This window comes from Rhinoderma darwinii, chromosome 11 (genome assembly GCF_050947455.1).
Source record: "Rhinoderma darwinii isolate aRhiDar2 chromosome 11, aRhiDar2.hap1, whole genome shotgun sequence".
Classification (NCBI taxonomy): Eukaryota; Metazoa; Chordata; class Amphibia; order Anura; family Rhinodermatidae; genus Rhinoderma; species Rhinoderma darwinii.
In genome coordinates, this window is record NC_134697.1 from 81,990,804 (window position 1) to 82,008,773 (window position 17,970).

General features: G+C 42.3%; 1 protein-coding gene across 3 annotated transcripts in view; it reads left to right on the forward strand.

Moving 5' to 3' along the window:
• ERCC6 (ERCC excision repair 6, chromatin remodeling factor) overlaps positions 1 to 17,970 on the forward strand; it is a 46,486-nt gene that overhangs the window by 16,172 nt on the left and 12,344 nt on the right. For all 3 annotated transcript variants that reach the window (XM_075841836.1, XM_075841837.1, XM_075841838.1), the window contains 10 exons: positions 6,527 to 6,685; positions 8,540 to 8,675; positions 9,494 to 9,664; positions 12,462 to 12,638; positions 14,092 to 14,208; positions 14,469 to 14,564; positions 14,961 to 15,179; positions 16,317 to 16,427; positions 16,560 to 16,679; positions 17,517 to 17,611. In XM_075841836.1, the coding sequence (XP_075697951.1) occupies positions 6,527 to 6,685; positions 8,540 to 8,675; positions 9,494 to 9,664; positions 12,462 to 12,638; positions 14,092 to 14,208; positions 14,469 to 14,564; positions 14,961 to 15,179; positions 16,317 to 16,427; positions 16,560 to 16,679; positions 17,517 to 17,611 (1,401 nt within the window). The remainder of the gene's footprint in view (positions 1 to 6,526; positions 6,686 to 8,539; positions 8,676 to 9,493; positions 9,665 to 12,461; positions 12,639 to 14,091; positions 14,209 to 14,468; positions 14,565 to 14,960; positions 15,180 to 16,316; positions 16,428 to 16,559; positions 16,680 to 17,516; positions 17,612 to 17,970) is intronic.

The window sequence follows — 17,970 nt, forward strand, 5'->3', positions numbered from 1 at the left end:
CACTTGTCACGTGGTGTGTATCGGCTTGTTCTGTTGTAACGCACATGCGCGGCCCCTGCTGTTATCTCGAGAACAGCAGGGACCGCGAGAGCAGCAATGACAGCGCATGCGCGTTACGGGCTGTGAAGCAGAACAAGCCGATACACACCACATCACAAGTGACGTGTCGTATACCCGGAAAATAATTCAAGATCAACAAAGCAGCAGAGAGTGACGTCACCCGTCAAGTTCCCCACGGCAGGATCTGGAAACGGCGCCACTTTGGAAAATGTAAGTTTATTACAATGTATTTACATTTATAAATTACAATTAACACAAAGTCATTAAATCTCGGACAACCCCTTTAAGTCTAGTCGCCATATGACTACCAAGTCCATCACAGCTTTTGATGTGGATCACATGATAAAGGCTTCCTGCAGTTACATACTGCCCTCCATGATTATATGCTGTGTTGAGAAGCTACTGTCACGCTTGCGAGACACTTTTAATACACGTGATACGGAGCCAGTGGTCCACGTCTGCCCATAAATAGTACGAGGATAGCTTATGAGCTATAAACAAGTCCAACCCAATAAATGGTAAAGTGCTATTCCAGAAGGCCCTCCTAGATGGCAGCCCGGGATGCAGCATTGTTTATTAATGGTCATCACATGTTTTATTCATCTGACCATTTACCATCCTGTTTCTTTATCCATCCTCTAACAACTTCATGCACTACAGCACGGTCGTGACAACTCTTGGGGGACCTGATGATGCTTTTTGTCCAGATCGTTCCGGTTTAAGAAGGACAGAAACAAAATTATTTCTAGCACTTACCCAGACAGAGCTGTAGGGAAAATGAAACAACAGCAGGTGTAAACTCCACATAGATTTAGGTAGGGATGTCACGATACCAGAATTTGGAATTCGATACCGATACTTCGTGTAGTATTGCGATTTCGATACCAAAACGATACTTCGCCAACAGTAATAAAAAAATAAAGTTCTTCCGTTTTCTGATGTGACGCGCGAGGTGTGATGATGAATTTTGAATGTGCCTCACATTAATAGTAATTAACCCCATCATGTTTCTCAGTCATAATGGGTTAATATGTAAGGTACGTGATGGGGTTAATTACTATTAATGTGAGGCACGTGGAGGTTAAATTCATCGCACCTCGTGCCTCACAATAAGTGAGAGAAAGCAGTGTTTATTTATTTTATTTTTTTACAGCGCACACATCATAAATGATGCAAAAAAATTGTTGGTCAGGTTATTACGGCCGCGCCAATACCGAATATGTGTATATTTTATGTATTGAGACTTATTTTAATGTTTATTGTAAAAAAGGCGTACGTGTATTTTTTTTAAATTGAATATTACTTTGTTTTTACTTTATTTTTAAACTTTAATGTACTGGCATATATCTATATACTGATAGTACACAGGCATAGATCTATATACTGATAGTACACAGGCAGTTGTTAGGACATACCTCAGTATGCCCTAACAACAGGAAATATGGTAGGACAGCCCTGGCATCCTTCAATGGACCCTGGGCTGTCTGCCCATATATGGTATGGCCCTCAATCGCGTCACAGGGATTCCTGTGACGCGATCCAAGGGGCATCCCCCTTCTCACTTCCTCTTGAATGCTGCAGTCTGCTTTGATGGCAGCATTCAGGGGAATAGCGGTGGAGATGAGAGGTTTCTCTGATCTCCGCCGTTATAGAGCGGGGCTGCGACTGTGTAATACAGCCATTGCCCCGCTCCTGACAGGAAGTGCGTGCGCGGTCAGCATGAGGAGATGTGGCCGGCGCTGCACTAATAAGCCGTGGTTCAGGGCCTGAAGACAGAAATTGGGGGTGTTTTGTAGTGCGCCCGCCATGTTCTGTCTTCAGTACTGTCGCTCATTAGTGCAGTGCCGGCCGCATCGCATCATCCTGACAGCGCGCACTTGTCAGGACTCAGGAGCGCGGCAATACACTCTCATACTATCATACATTCATGCTTAGTATCGAAATACATGAAATAACGGTATCAAACCGTTTGGGGATGCACAGTATCGAAACAGTTTCGATGCATCGTGCATCCCTAGATTTAGGTACGTTTTTAGGGTCTCAGGCAAGTTGCGGGCACTATGATGGCTGCCATTAGTGGTCGTCACGTCTACTATGGTTGCAGGAGACCAAGATGACTTATAAGCCGCTGTACAGTATATTAATGGGGGTCTGTCACCAGGTAGATGCTGCCCTATATAAGGGTAGCATAAAATAGTCATTGAGACCCTCAGCAAAAATTAGAGATAGAGACCCTGATTCCGGTGTTTTAGTAGTTAAAAAAAATGGACTTTATCTCCTGCAGCGTGTATAGATGACCTGCAGCTTCCCTCCCACTGATGATTGACCGCTATATCCCCATACTGAGCATTGGTTGAAAGCTGTCAATCATTGGGCAGGCACAGAAGATAAAGTGAATTTTGCGAAGTCCGTGCCACAGTGCTGGAATCGGGGTTTCTGTCACTACTTTACGCTGCCGTCAGATAGGGCAGCATACACCCGCTGACAGATTCCCTTTAAAATGTCTTACAAAAGAGGTCCCTTTTTGGCGTCATGGTCTCACCAGGCTAAATGTACTTGAAGTCTCTGGAGAAAATGCTGCTTAACTCTTTCATGACCGTTGGGTCTTCATGACAAGAGCATTTTGGAATGCTGCGTTGTAAAGGTGAAAATTTTTTTTAATGTTTCGCAGTCTTTCCCAAAAATATTTGCATCTTTTTTTTTTTTTTTGCGGGACTTATAGGTCTATATTATTATTTAAAATAGGACATGATATTATTTTATTTTGTAAGTCTGCTCTAGAGAAAATATCTGTACATTGTGTGACATATAAATGTCGCTATAGCGCTGCCTAAGCACAGAATTTCTTTAGTAAAGGCGCCAAAGTAGATAGGGCTGCAGTAGAACAGACTAAAATTGGTACATGGGGGATCGTTATTTTGTGATTGGCGTAATGTACATTCTACCTGTCAAGAATGTATTCATTCCTGAACATTTGACATCCATAAAAAACGCATTCATGTCACGTGGAAAATTGGTTCAATTTTGTTCACTGTATCAGGGCTAGTTCACTCGGCGGATTTTGCGTGGCGAGTCCCGCAACAAAATCCACCACAGAACTATTCCTCCCATTGATATCAATGGGAGGTTCAGGAGGAATCCGCCTGAAGATCGAGAGGGACGCTTCTTTTTCCCGCTAGCTGAAATAATCAGCGAGCGGGAATAAGAAGCGTCCGACTCTAATTGAAATGAATAGGAAACTGAGTTTTGCGGCGGAATCTTCAGTAAAATTTCCCTGTGATGTCACTAATAACTTAACGAGGTACCCTAGCAGCCTCCCGAATGCAGAAGCAAACACAGGGCCCAATATAAGTACTGTTTTATTTATTTTTTTACGTCAGGAACTTGTTATTTCAGTTCACTGTCACAGTACAGGATTGGGCTGTCAGTGTGCAGGAGCGAACAGTGCCATTAAACTCAGCATGTGTATTAACAGGTACAAGGACCAATCCCTTAACCCATTCATTTACGGGGTGTGGGCGGGAAGAGGTTAAAGAGCATTTGTCACCATCTTTCAGTTACGTAAGCCCATCTTTTTTGCCCCCACCCTCCCTTATAATATGCATGCATAGATTGGTCGGACGTGATTATTTCAAAAGGGTCCGCAGGAGATGCTGCTGACAGTCACCCCCAGGGGAACAAAGGAAAGGATTGGGCATGTTTAAATAATTTTTGGCTGATCCTTCTCTCTTGTTGGATTGCTTTCATACAAATGAGCAGTTTTGACAGTTCTTCTCCTTACTTAAAATGGTTGTCGCAGAATTGTCAATTATCACTTTTCAACACGAAAGGTGATAATTGTCTGATCGTTGAGGGACCCACAGCTGGGACCCCCACCGATCACAACAACGGCTGTCCCAAACCCCCATTCCTCCTCACTGCTCGACTGCGAGGACTTTGAATGGAGGTGTGGTCAAGCATGTGCGCTGCCGCTCCTTTCAAATAGAATGGCGGACACAGCTTAGTACAAAGCTCAACTGTTTCCATCAGTCCCATAGACAATGAATAGAGTGGCGGGCGCATGATTGACCACCGCTCTGTTAAAGCGTCCCCTAAATGAGGAGGACGTCGATTAGGGACTCCCGTTCTCATGATCGGTGGGGGTCTCTGTAATCGGACAAATATTGTCGATACTGGTACAACCACTTTAAAGTCTGTTTTCTGTGAATTTTATCCCTGTGTTATACATGACATGCAGAATCCAGCTAATGAACTTCAAAGTGATCGATAATACCTGGATCTTGTGTGTTAGAGACGCGCAGGACCAGTGTTCGCGGAAGCCGTCAGTTGCTCTTACCTAAAAAGATTCGGCTTTCACCGCAAGATACAGCTTCTATGTATACAGCTTACATAGAAGCTGTATCTCAAAAAGTTTAAAGAGGCTCTGTCACCAGATTCTGAAATCCCTATCTCCTATTGCATGTGATCGGCGCTGCAATGTAGAGAACAGGAACGTTTTTTTGTTTTTTTTTAAAAACGTTCATTTGTGGCCAAGTTATGAGCAATTTTATATATATATATGCAAATGAGGTTTGAAATGGACAACTGGGCGTGTATTGTGTTTTTAACTGGGTGTGTTTACGTATGACGCTGACCAATCAGTGACCAGTCAGCATCATACACTCATCTCCATTCATTTACACAGCAGCGATCTGCAGCCACATAAACAGAGATTAACGTTACTACAGTGTCCTGATAATGAATACACATGATCATCCAGCCTGGACGTCATGTGTATTCAGAATCCTGACACTTCTGACTCTTTTCTGTGAGATTTGCAGCAAGGGAAACGTTACCTCCGTAATCTCGCGAGACTACGCATGGCTTGCTAGAAATCTCACAGAAAAGATTCAGAAGTGTCAGGATTCTGAATACACGACTTCCAGGCTGGATTTCATGTGTATTCAGGACACTGCAGTAACGTTAATCTCTGTTTATGTGGCTGCACATCGCTGCTGTGTAAATCAATGGAGATGAGTGTATGATGCTGACTGGTCACTGATTGGTCAGTGTCATACACGTAAACACGCCCAGTTAAAAGCACAATACACGCCCAGTTGGACATAACGAAAAAATAACGCCCAGTTGTCCATTTCAAACCTCATTTGCATATATATAAAATAGCTCATAACTTGGCCAAAAATGAACGTTTTTAAAAAAACAAAACGTTACTGTTACCTACATTGCAGCGCCGATCACATGCAATAGGAGATAGGGATTTCAGAATCTGGTGACAGAGCCTCTTTAAAACATTTTTAATAAAAACCATTTCAAAAGTTGTTAAAAATTAAATAAAACATTGATTTATTTAAAAAAATAATAATAAATTCCCTACAAAAGTTTACATAAATGCTCGGATCTTCAGTGAGGGCATTAACAAGTCACATTTTGCTGCAGTGAATGGGTCATCTTATGAAAGGTCAGCTAGCTGTCAGAAAGTCACACTGATAATGCTAGTGAAAATTGTGTCCCCAAATGTTTATTATTTTAAAGTTATGATCGTCTTTCTAAATATGCAAATGAGGCTATACTAGCCAAGTGGGTGTCAACCCCAGCGATTCTCCTGAGGTGGAGCCCCTCCCAGCCTCTGACACTGTCCTATCAGCATGAAGCTGCTTCACACAGTGTGAGAGACTGAGGCTGGAGGGAAAGGGGATCACTTCAAATAGCCATATCTCCGGCTGTGGACTGCAGGATCGCAGTTCTAGCTGTGAAACAACCGGAGGTATCGCCAGTCAAAGACACAGTCGGGAATGGGAACTGTTATACATATAGTATGCATTCTCCATTCCTGACAGTGTGTTCAACTGGTGATACCTCCGGTTGTTTCACAGAACAGATCCTGGTGGCATATGAAAGATTAGAATCTCCTCTTTCATATGATACCAGAACCGCTGTTCTAGGTGGTCCACAGCCTGAGATATGGTTATTTGAAGTGATCACCCTTCCCTCCAGCCTCAGTCTCTCACACTGTGTGAAGCAGCTTCATGCTGATTGGACAGCGTCAGAGGCTGTGCGGTAGCTCCTCCTCAGGAGAATTGCTGGTATTGACGCCCACTTGTCTAATAAAGGCCCGTTTACATATTTAGAAATAAGCTCATAACTTTTAAAATAATAAACTTTTTGGGACACAATCTTCACTAGTATTATCAGTGTGACAGCGCCTATTAGATAAGTTAGGAGGTAGGGCAATACTAAACTAGTGACAGATCCTCTTTGAATACTAAATTGTTTTTCACACACTGGAATTCATGCTTCGTAGTAATCGCTTTTTAATCACTTTTTCATCAAAATTGGGAGTTCACATTGTTAGGACAAATGCAAAGTTCTGGTACTTGTATAGTTTTATGTTTTTTCCTTATATATGGTGATTTTTTTTTTTTTCTTTGCTGTGCCATGTTTTCACTCATCCCATTCTTTCCTATAGGTACCAGCAGACAGGTGTTCGGTGGCTGTGGGAACTACATTGCCAACAGGCAGGAGGCATTTTGGGAGATGAAATGGGATTGGGCAAAACCATCGAGATAATTGTCTTCCTGGCAGGCTTGAGCTACAGCCGTATAAGGACACGAGGCTCTGATTACAGGCAAGTGGCTGCCCTGTAGACTGCCAGTCTGAAGCGCCCATGAATATTTCATAACCATTATTACAGGGAGGGCGGACCTGCTGAATTATTCACCGCATTTCAATTAGATAGCTGCTTTAATTCGCTTACTGAGGAGGGGGTTGCTTTAAAGTCAGTTTATGACAGGGAGGGGAATTGCAGGGCACAGGAAATTAAAGAGCTCACACTAGTAATGAATTCTTGGCTTGCGCATCTGTGTCTTCGATTCAGCATTTGTCTTCCCACTGACTGCTTGGTACCTTCTTTGGTAACAGAGATGTGGATATGTCATGAATACACTGGAGCTAAGCGAATATTAATATATTGGAGAAAGTATGCAATGAATAATATATGTATTTTTTTGTGCACTGAGAAAAAAAAATAATTTAACCCCTATTTTTCCTTGTTCTGTCTTTTTTCATGTTAAAATTTTTAATAACATTTGAAAACTGATGTACTTTTTAACAAAGGGGACGCTCTATCGATGATGTTTTTTTTTAGGTCTACTCTATCCTTAAAAAAAAGTGGCGACTTAGTCGTAACAATGTGGTTAGATCCAGCATACCCTCGACAAGCATACCGTAATATTTTTACTATTGTCAATTTCCTTTGTCACATTGTGTGTTGTTTTTTCATTGTGTTTATATAGCAATGCTTCTCTAAAATACAAAGTAATTGTAAGTCCCATCATGGATAATAAAAAAAATAACCGTTCGTCCTCCAGAGGGGCCGGATGAGGAGCATAGCTGTGCAAAAAAACTAATCCAAAAAGAAGGGCTGTGTCCGGTCTGTTCTAGCGATCACTAGGGATCCCATTGCTTCACATTGATTACACTGATCTGTAAGTGAAGGCGTGTCCTAGTGATATACCACCACTTAGGCTTCGATCACATCTGCGTTGTGGTATCCGTTTTAGTGGGTCCGTTGAAATTTAAAAAAAAAAAACGGACAGACTGATTGATACCAGATTGAATGCAACGGAAAGTAACATTTTTGTTTTTGACAGATCAGTTTACAGCCTTATGATGGGGAAATCCCTTTAACTCCGGGAACTTAATTTTTATTGGAAGATTAGTTTTGTTTTGGTTTATTTATTTTTTTGTGTTTTTTTTCAGTCTTCTTCATGTTATTGTGTCCATCATTCTTCCCAGCAGGGTCTTCCCCCTCCAAAATGCTGGTGTTGCTAGAGCTTGTGTTAGTTAGACATACTTTCCACCAACACATCAGTAGTATAGCAGCATACCATAGAAAGACGTTGCAGCATGATCACCTCTTGCTTTAGGGCTTGTAGCTTTGCAGAAACTCAAAATCATTTGATCGCTCCAGAACGAGCGCAATGCATGGGATGCATCACAAGGGGCGAAGATGGATAAGACGAGAACATGGTTCTACCACTTTATAAATCACTAGTCAGGCCCCACATGGAGTAGTGCCTACAATTTTGGGCACCAGTGAACAAGAAAGACATGGTAGAGCTTGACAGGGTTCAAAGAACTACAGCACCCAAAAATTAGAGGTATTTAGTTTAGAAAAAAGACTGCTGATTGGTGACTGTATTGAAGATTGATGTATTTCTACATAGCTATTCAGAGATCTATCTCATTATTATTTATACTCAAGACTGCGACTTTAACAAGAAGGCATCTTCTATGTCTAGAGGAAAGAAGATTTCTACACCAACATAGAAGGGGATTCTTTACTGTAAGAGCAGTGACACTATGGAGCTCTTTGCCTGAGGAACTTGTTATGGAGAATTCATGAAAAGAGTTAAAAAAGAGGCCCGGATGTGTAATAATATATGCTTTCTAAGGGCTTATTATATTTTGTCTTTTTCAGATATGAAGGCCTGGGTCCTAGTATAATTGTGTGTCCCGCCACTGTCATGCACCAGTGGGTGAAGGAGTTTCATACTTGGTGGCCTAATTCTCGTGTCGCTGTACTTCACGAAACCGGGAGCTTTGTTGGTAAAAAGGTGACCAGTCCACATTATTTCAGAGATATTTCAGACGGGGGCAGCTTATATTGAGACTTTTGTCAATTTGTTTTGCTATTCGGTTATTTTGGCAGGACAAATTAGAAATTTTGCCATTTCTTTTCCAGTGCGCCCAGTCTGTCTCATGTTAATTGATACTAATAGTTAGGGCTGGGCAATTAATCGAAATTTAGTGCAATTAATTGACGTCATCTTGCAAATTTAGGTTTTATTAATTATTTTCTCCCGGTTTAAACTGTATCTGCATCTTGAGGACACAGATACTCTGGAATCCAATGGTAGAGCAGGGGACCATAAAGTCCCTCCTCTATCATTTACTATGTATAGCCGGACATGAGGCAGTGACGTCATCGCGCCTGTGTCGAGGGCAGTTATGGGGGGGATTATACTGTGTGGAGGGAAATTATGGGGGATTATACTGTATGGTGCCAGCTTTGTGGGACTTTATACTCTAGGGGGGCAGCTATGGGGGCATTATGCTGTGTGGGGGCAGCTATGGGGGCATTGTGCTGTGTGGGGACAACTATAGTGGCATTATACTGTGTGGGGGCAGTGTCAGGGGGTATATTATATACAGTAATATGCAGCATAAATATTCAATGGCGTAACATGCAAATAGGGGGTGTGGCATGCAAAAAGGGGTGTGGTCTATATAATCTTTCAATAATCGTAATGAAGGTTACATGTTCAATTAATTGTGATTTTGATTTAGGTGATAATTGCCCTTAGCCCTAATAATAGTTATAAATTAAAGAGAGTTTTTGTTCTGGCTGCAAATGTCTTTCTCTGTCTTTCAGCTTAAATTAATTGGGGAAATCGGCACCGCTCGTGGTATTCTTGTCACCTCTTACTCAAATGTACGCTTAATGCAAGAAGAACTGCTAAAATATCACTGGCACTATATCATCTTGGATGAGGGACACAAGATCCGTAATCCCAATGCAGGTGTAACATTGGCCTGCAAACAGGTGAGTGCACAGAACATGGCTTATTATTAAAGGGAATGTGTTGCCAGAAAAACATGTTTTTTTTTAAAAAATTAAACATTTAGTGTGTGGGTGATTAAACATTGTTCAAATTTTTTTTATTTTTTTCACGAGTCAGGAAATATTATAAATTAATTCTAATTTATAATACTACCCATTTTTGGTCACTAGATGGAGCTGTCCCCAAAATTGCAGCTTTGCAAAATTGGGTAAAAAGCTCTCGCTCTAGTGAGCTCTCAGCATCCCCCCCTCCTTTATCCTGGCTAGTGCCGGGATAAACGAGGGGTTTGAACGGTGTAACCTCCTACACTGTGTGTCGCCATTTTTGGAGCTAACACACAGTGTAGTAGGTTTACATACAGTAGTAAACACACACAAACACGAACATACATTGAAATCTCTTACCTGCTCCTGCCGCCGCGGCTCCCTCCGGCCCGTCCGCTCCGTTTGCTGCCGCTGGTCCAAGTGCACAAATCCGGAAGCCGCGACCGGAAGTAGTAATATTACTGTCCGGCCGCGACTTCCGGTCCACAGGAAAATGGCGCCGGACGGCGCCAATTTCGAATTGGACTGTGTGGGAGCGGCGCATGCGCAGCTCCCACACAGACGCCGTACACTGCAGTCAATGGGACGGGAGCCGTTCGCAGTCCCTATGGGACTGTGGCTGCCGTATTCCATGTCTGTATGTGTCGTTAATCGACACACACAGAAATGGAACAAAAAATGGCAGCCCCCATAGGGAAGAAAAAGTGTAAAAATAAGAAAAAGTAAAACACAAACACACAAATGAATATAAACGTTTTTAATAAAGCACTAACATCTTTAACATATAAAAAAATAATTTGTGATGACACTGTTCCTTTAAGCTTAATGTGGTTGTACCAGAGGATAGGTGATAATTCGCTGCTGGGGGCCCCACTACTGGGACCCCTACGTATCGTTAGAATGGGGGTCTTGAACCCCTTGTTCCTACTCACTTCTCAGGTGCAGTGGGGAGGACATTGAATGGAGCAGCGGTCGAGCATTCACCTGCGACTCCATTCAAAGTCTATGGGAACGATGGAAACAGCCGAGTACAGTGCTCGCCTGTTTCAGTCACTCTCATAGACATTGAATAGAGCCGCAGGCACATGCCCTACAGCCACTACATTCAAGCTCCCACTCGCTGCAGGAGGTTCAGTGAGGAGGTTTGGGACCCCCTTTCTTGTGATCGGTAGGTACCCCAGAGATCAGAGAATTATCCCCTATCCTGTTAATAGATGATCATTTCTGATAATACCCCTTTAGGTCTATCATAAGAGCGTTGCGCTGCATGTCTGATTGCTGTGGGCCCACTGCTGGAACCCTAGAAATAATAAACAATATTTTTAGGTCTAATAGCTCGGAAGAAGAAAAAAAAAAAGCTTTATTTTCTTTTATAAAGCAACAATTCTACCACAATGAAACTAGATCACAAAAACTAAGAAGCTCTGTTCACACCTGCACTAGGGCACTTTTGACCGCAAGAAGAGAGCAGCGTGCATTACTATTCTTGCCATCAAAACTACAGAAACCTTGACGGACCCCACTATAAGTAACAGTCAGTGGGGGGCCGTCTTTGTTCAGATCTGTCTTACAACTGATCCATTAGGCTGAGTTCACACGGGGTGGATACGCTGCGTAAAAGCGCACACCACATCCGCTCTGTGCGCCGCAGGGAATTCCGTGTGAAAAACCGCACCAAACTGTGACTTGTGACGTTTCATCCCAGGAGACCGCTGCAGCCTGGGATTGGCTGCAGCGGCGGTCACATGGGGTGAACTGTCATCCCAGGAGGCCATTTTATCCCATTTGACCGCCGCTGCATCATCCCAGGAGGCCGGCCTGGAGGAAGTAACACGGACTACTGGTTAAGTATAAGATGTATATATTTTTTTTTGAGTTGCGTTTTTATTTGTTGCCAGTTTTATCCCCCCTCCCGTTGATTTCAATAGGGAAACCCGCAACAAGTAAGCAGCGTTTACGCAAATATAATTGACTTGCTGCGCAATCAAATTCTGAGCGTTTTTTTGGGATGATATATGTTTTATCTCATCTACTTTGCCTCTACTGTATTTGCTGCGGTTTTTCCGCACCTAATTCCATTGCGGAAAACCCACAGTATTTACGTAACGTGTGAACTGACCCTTACGGCGCCATGACTTCTATTATATAAGGAAGCTATGATGCAAATATGAACAGAACCGAACATAAAGAAGCACTCCCAGCAAAAATGTTTTGGGTACCCCCGTTTGTAATTGAGGTGGTATAAATGATGCTGTGGTTTAGAAATCTCACTGATCGCTTTATCTTGTAATTTCAGCTTCTGTTGGACTGATGTTCAGTCCGCTATGTGGACCGGAAGTCAATCTTTCTATTCATTCCTATGCGACTCGCGTCCAGCCTCTCTTAGGAACGAATAGACAGACTGACCTTCAGTCCACACAGCAGACGCTGTGAGAAAGTTAGTCAGAGCTGGGGTCATGTGACTGAACGGCAACCCGGAGCGGGGGCCCGAAACTTCAAGATGAAGCCCTAGGTGAGTTTTCTAACCACGGTATCGGTTATGGCACGTCGATTACAAACGGGGGCTCAAAACATTTTTGCTGGGAGTGCTTTTTAAAAAGGAAAAAAACACAGGATTTTATTTGGAATATACCAAAATAAGTAACAGCCTCATATACCGCGGTTATTAGAGCGTTCGGAATGATAAAAAATAATCTTTCTGTGTACTGATGTTTCACATTCTTTTTCTTACCAGTTTCGCACGCCTCATCGTCTAATTCTGTCTGGTTCTCCAATGCAAAATAATTTACGAGAGCTGTGGTCTCTATTCGACTTTGTCTTCCCCGGAAAACTGGGGACCCTCCCGGTGTTCATGGAGCAGTTCTCTGTACCCATTACCATGGGAGGTTACTCCAATGCTTCTCCTGTTCAGGTACGGCCTTTTTCTTGGGGAGTGAGATCCTGCTGTGACTACTGGGGAGCTCTGTACACATAAGTTCTTGCACGTATCCCCTATTGCTGCAATAATCTCTTCTCAAACAGGTTGTAGGAACTTAACCCTACAATGTGTAGTTGCTGCTACCTAGACCTGACTAAGATGTACGTTTTCTTCTTGTTTTTTAATTTAACCCGTTACCAGTCCTGATTTCTATAATACACTTACAACCTCAAAGTTTGTATGCGTATATATTCAACATTAAACACAACTAATTTATCAATTTATAGAAATTGATAGCCTATCTTGTGGATAGGCCATCAATATTAGGTAGGTGGGGGTCACCCGCCGATCCGCTGTTTGAAGGGGCCGCGACCTCTTCATTATTTACAGGGTTCTTATTTCTGTTCATAGTTGCACGCGCCATTACATTTGAAGCGGCCGTGCAAGGTATTGCGCCACTGTCCCATTCAAGTAAATAGGACAAGTCTCTTTTTTCCCATTACCCCCAAAAAAGTTAATAAAGTTAATCCATAAATTCTATGTAGCCCCTAAATGGTACCATTAAAAAATACAACTTATCTCGCAAAAAACAAGTCCTTATACAGCTATATATAGATGTACCTTTATATAGCTAGCGTAGATTTCCGCTATAATTTATACCCGTTTTTGGCATAAATTATAGTAAATGTGTCCTGCTACAGATGGCCCCGTCTCCTCCCACTAAGCCCCACCTCCTCCCACTAAGCCCCACCCATGAAGAAAAAAAACCAGCGGAAACGGCACAACAAAAGTCACAATTTCTCGGCATATTTGGACTTTTGTGTCGTTTTGCGATTTTTCTACGCCAGGAAGCGAGCATTGAAAAGTTGATAAAAGATTGTCCCCTGTTAGCAGGCGGTTCACATTGGGGCAAGGCTCACATTAAAGTGATTACCGATTGGAAGTCCTACGCACGGGGCACCGGGCTGCGACTGGAATCGTTACACATGTGGCCGAAAATTGTAGCAAACGGCCAGCGATCGCTGAGCTGTCTTGTTGATCGGCGCTCGCTTTTACAGCCGTGTGATAGGATCTTTACCATCTCACACTTTCACTCTGTTGCAACTGGATTAGCATCAGAGTGCTCAATCCTAATCTGTCTAATCCATAAACCATTAATAAACAAATTCACCTGCAGGGCATATGAAACATTTATTTGTTAAAGAAGAATACGTTTAGCGGTAATGGAAATAAAAACTGAATCTGACAGCTGTCGGCAGGATTTGGGTTTTTAATTCTATGCGCAGAATACACCTCTAGATGTTGGTTACACAAGTCATTTTGGTTAATAGGTTCGCCTGAGGCTTTCTATTCTTAGCCATACAAGTTTAGTATAACCTCTCGTTGAGAAAGCGTCGACTTTGAGTACTTTGAAAGAAATTAATAAAATTCTATTTTTACATCTTAGGTAAAAACCGCATACAAATGTGCCTGTGTTCTGCGCGACACCATAAACCCTTATCTCCTGAGACGTTTGAAGGCCGATGTGAAGATGAGCCTGTCGCTTCCCGATAAGAACGAACAGGTGACCGACATTGTCACTGTATTGCGCTTTGTACATCAAATAGGAAGGCCAGGGCCACACCTAGACTTCTTGTAGCGCTACTGATCGATTTTAATTATTGAGTTACAGCTGCAGTCCACATGAGTACAATGAACTGCATGCAATCTTGTGGACTGCAGCTGTCACTCAAAAAATTAAATCCATCCGTAGCGCTACAAGAAGTCTAGATTTAGCCCCGGGCTAGAGCTTTGTCTTATTAGTTTTACTCCTTGTGCCTTTAGGTTCTTTTTTGCCGGCTGACAGAGGAGCAGAGACAGGTTTACCAGACCTTTATAGACTCCAAGGAAGTGTATGGGATACTAAATGGGGACATGCAGGTAAGTCCTCCATAGAAATAGGACCGACCCCCTTTATATTAATTGAATTAATTAACAAAGATCCTTTGGGGCACAATTCAAATAGTTTAAGAATTTGTCACTTATTGTTTCCATGTCAAGCAATTACATTGGTAAAGTCTATTTCTATGACATGATTTAGAATTTCTATGTAAAGAAAAAGCCCATAAATACCTTTTCAATGGTCCCCTTTAAATTTGCGGTCCCTTTAAAGTTGATAATGCATTTTGGAAACTTTTAAAATTTTAGCAGGACATTTTTAACCTTCACGCATTGGCCAGTTTGGCGGTATATTTCTGCTGGTTGTCATTGGTTGGATCGTATTTTCAACTATAGGCCATCATGTTGGATCATAATCGGTTCACCCCTTTCTTACAGGTGTTTCCTGGTCTCATTGCTTTGAGAAAAATCTGCAATCACCCGGATCTGTTCACAGGAGGGAATAAAATTCTTAAGGGAGTCAAAGACGAGGGTCTAGAAGAAGGAGAACAGTTTGGTTACTGGAAGCGGTCGGGAAAAATGTTAGTGGTGGAGTCGCTCCTGAAAATCTGGCATCGGCAAGGACACCGAGTACTCCTTTTTACTCAGTCACGGCAGGTTCGAAAATGTAGCTGCTTGGGGCTTAAAATATCAAATATGCCCATATTCACCTTTTCCCTCCTCTCGCCTCTCCCCATGGACCTCTGTTTATATCACTGCAGCGATGACAACACATGACCTCTAAAAGACAATTATTGACCTCCAGTATGTATGGCACCCGCTGCAGTGGTCACATGTCGATATGGCACCTGATCGCTGCGGCGAGGCTGGCAGGGACCACGGGACCGTTCATGCTGGAGTGGCAGGGTATTAAACAGATATTTAAAAAAAATACAAATTTTAAATATAAACCTAAAAACTTGGTCCCTTTTCTGATAGAGTCCCTGGCCTATCGTTAAAACTGAAGAAGACAATCCTAATTCCAGGATTCACTATTTATTTATTTTTTTGTCCACATGGTCGATATAATCTTTTCAATTACTTTGTACTCATTCACACTCCCTGGGTGATTATAGTCACACGGGGAACAATAATTCCTTCTTGAGCCCACAAGGGTTGTCCGCTAAATTCACCGCATCACTTTAACTCCGTCATCTTATTAATTATGACTCCCAATGCCGTCAGCTATAATTGTCTAATCCTTTTTGAAAATGATCACATAACTTTTTGTCTCCAAGTAACGTATACGCCGGGAAAGGCTGCCATATTTTTTAAAAAAAATTTATGAATACCTACATTTTTTTTTACTGGACTCCACGGTGTGGAGTAACGCAGTCTAAATCACCATTCCGTACTTTTTTTTTTATTTGTATTTGCACCATGTTGACTATTCCCAGCCAGGCAGAGGCCAGAAGGACACTATTTTGGTGGCTTCCGTCTGCGGCACGTTTAGAGTGTACTTCGGGAGCTTTCCCAGCAAACACACTACACATAAACACAAATCGTGATGTGAACAGGGCCTTGGTATAAAAATATTGTGTCCCAGTTCTTGTTATATAAGGCTCTGTACACATCTGTATCTGTCGCAGATTCCGTCATTGTAGCTGCATGCCGTCAGAAACTCATTAAAGTCAATGGGTTCCATCAGGCGTCGCGGGTTTCCATCATATGCAGCGCTTGCCGTTTTCCCCGTTCTATATAAACCTCAACAGCTTTAACCGTTTGTCTCATTGGAAATAAATGTTTACCTATTAGATGTTACACATCTTGGAAGCATTCGTACTGAGAAAGGATTATACGTACGTGAAGATGGACGGCTCTACAACTATCGCATCACGACAGCCTCTGATCACAAAGTTTAACGAGGTAGTTAAAATTGTACTCGAGTGTTTGTATACGTATAATAATGCGTGCGCCCCGATACTGGAAGATTGTAATTACCAATTCACGCCGCTCGCTATTGCTTTGTTGTTGTCAGCCTGATTGTGTGTGTTACAGGACTCCTCGATCTTTGTGTTCATTCTTACCACCAGAGTTGGAGGACTGGGTGTGAATCTCACCGGAGCCAATAGAGTTGTCATCTACGATCCCGACTGGAATCCCAGCACAGATACACAAGTAAGAGGGAGTTTTAGGGAATTTCTTATAGTGTTAAAGAGACACTGTTACTAGTTTATTAATTCCCTATCTCCTAACTAATCTAATAGGCGCTGTGATGCTGATCACTACAGTGTGATTTGTTTTTTCAAAAACATTTATTATTTGCAAACTTTGTAGCATTTTTCGAAATATGAAAATGTGTCTCTAATAGCCAAATAGGAGGTGACTCTTTTTTTTCACTCTGAGCGTTGTCATGTTTTCTGTATGATGCTGTCCAATCAGCATACAGCTTCTCCCCCTTCCCTGCCCAGCAACACAACATGATCGTCTAGTATATAGCTTCCATTCCCGACTGTGGTTTCAACTGGTGATATCTCCGGTTGTTTCACAGCTAGAACTGCGATTCTGGTGGCATATGAACGATTAGAATCTTCTCTTTCATATACCACTGTTCTAGGTGGTCCACAGCCCGAAATATGACTATTTGAAGTGATCCCCCTGCCCGTCAGCCTCAGTCTCTCACACTGTGTGAAGCAGCTTCATGCTGATTGGACAGCGTCAGAGGCTGTGAGGAGGCTCCACCTCCAGAGAATGGCTGGTGTTACCTCCCACTTGTCTAATATAGCCTCATTTGCATATTTAGAATAAAGCTCATAACTTTTCAAATAATAAATGTTTTGGGACACAATTGTCACTAGTATTATCAGTGTGACAGCGCCTATTAGATTAGATAGGAGATAGGGCATTACTAAACTAATGACAGATCCTCTTTAAGTGTCGCACACCTATTGTATTATACAGGTCTGTCTTCATTCAAATTGTTAATAAAAAGCTATTAAACTATTTCATTGTCAGGCTCGAGAGAGGGCATGGAGAATTGGTCAAACAAAACAAGTTACTGTATACAGGCTGCTCACAGCAGGAACTATAGAGGAAAAGATTTATCACAGGTACTGACTGTAACATAGCTATTCACTGCAGAATGTACAATGATCATTGCTATGTAGCTGGATATCAGTGTTTCTCTGCCCCGAAAGGTCATATTTTCCAGCTCTCACATACCCGTGGCAATTGCGTTCACAAAAAATCTTAAATTACCTGTGCTGTACTTAGGAAAACCCAAAAACGTGTCTTGTTGGGCTTCAATGGACTAGAATGGAACAATAATTTGGACTAAAGTGTAGAATCCCGAATTCGTAACTTATTTTGAATGCCTTTTTGACGCAGACTCACAGTTTTACTTCCTCCCGCACTGATATCACCAGTAATCCTTAAAGGGGTTTTCCAGTCCCTAAAAATTGATGGCCTA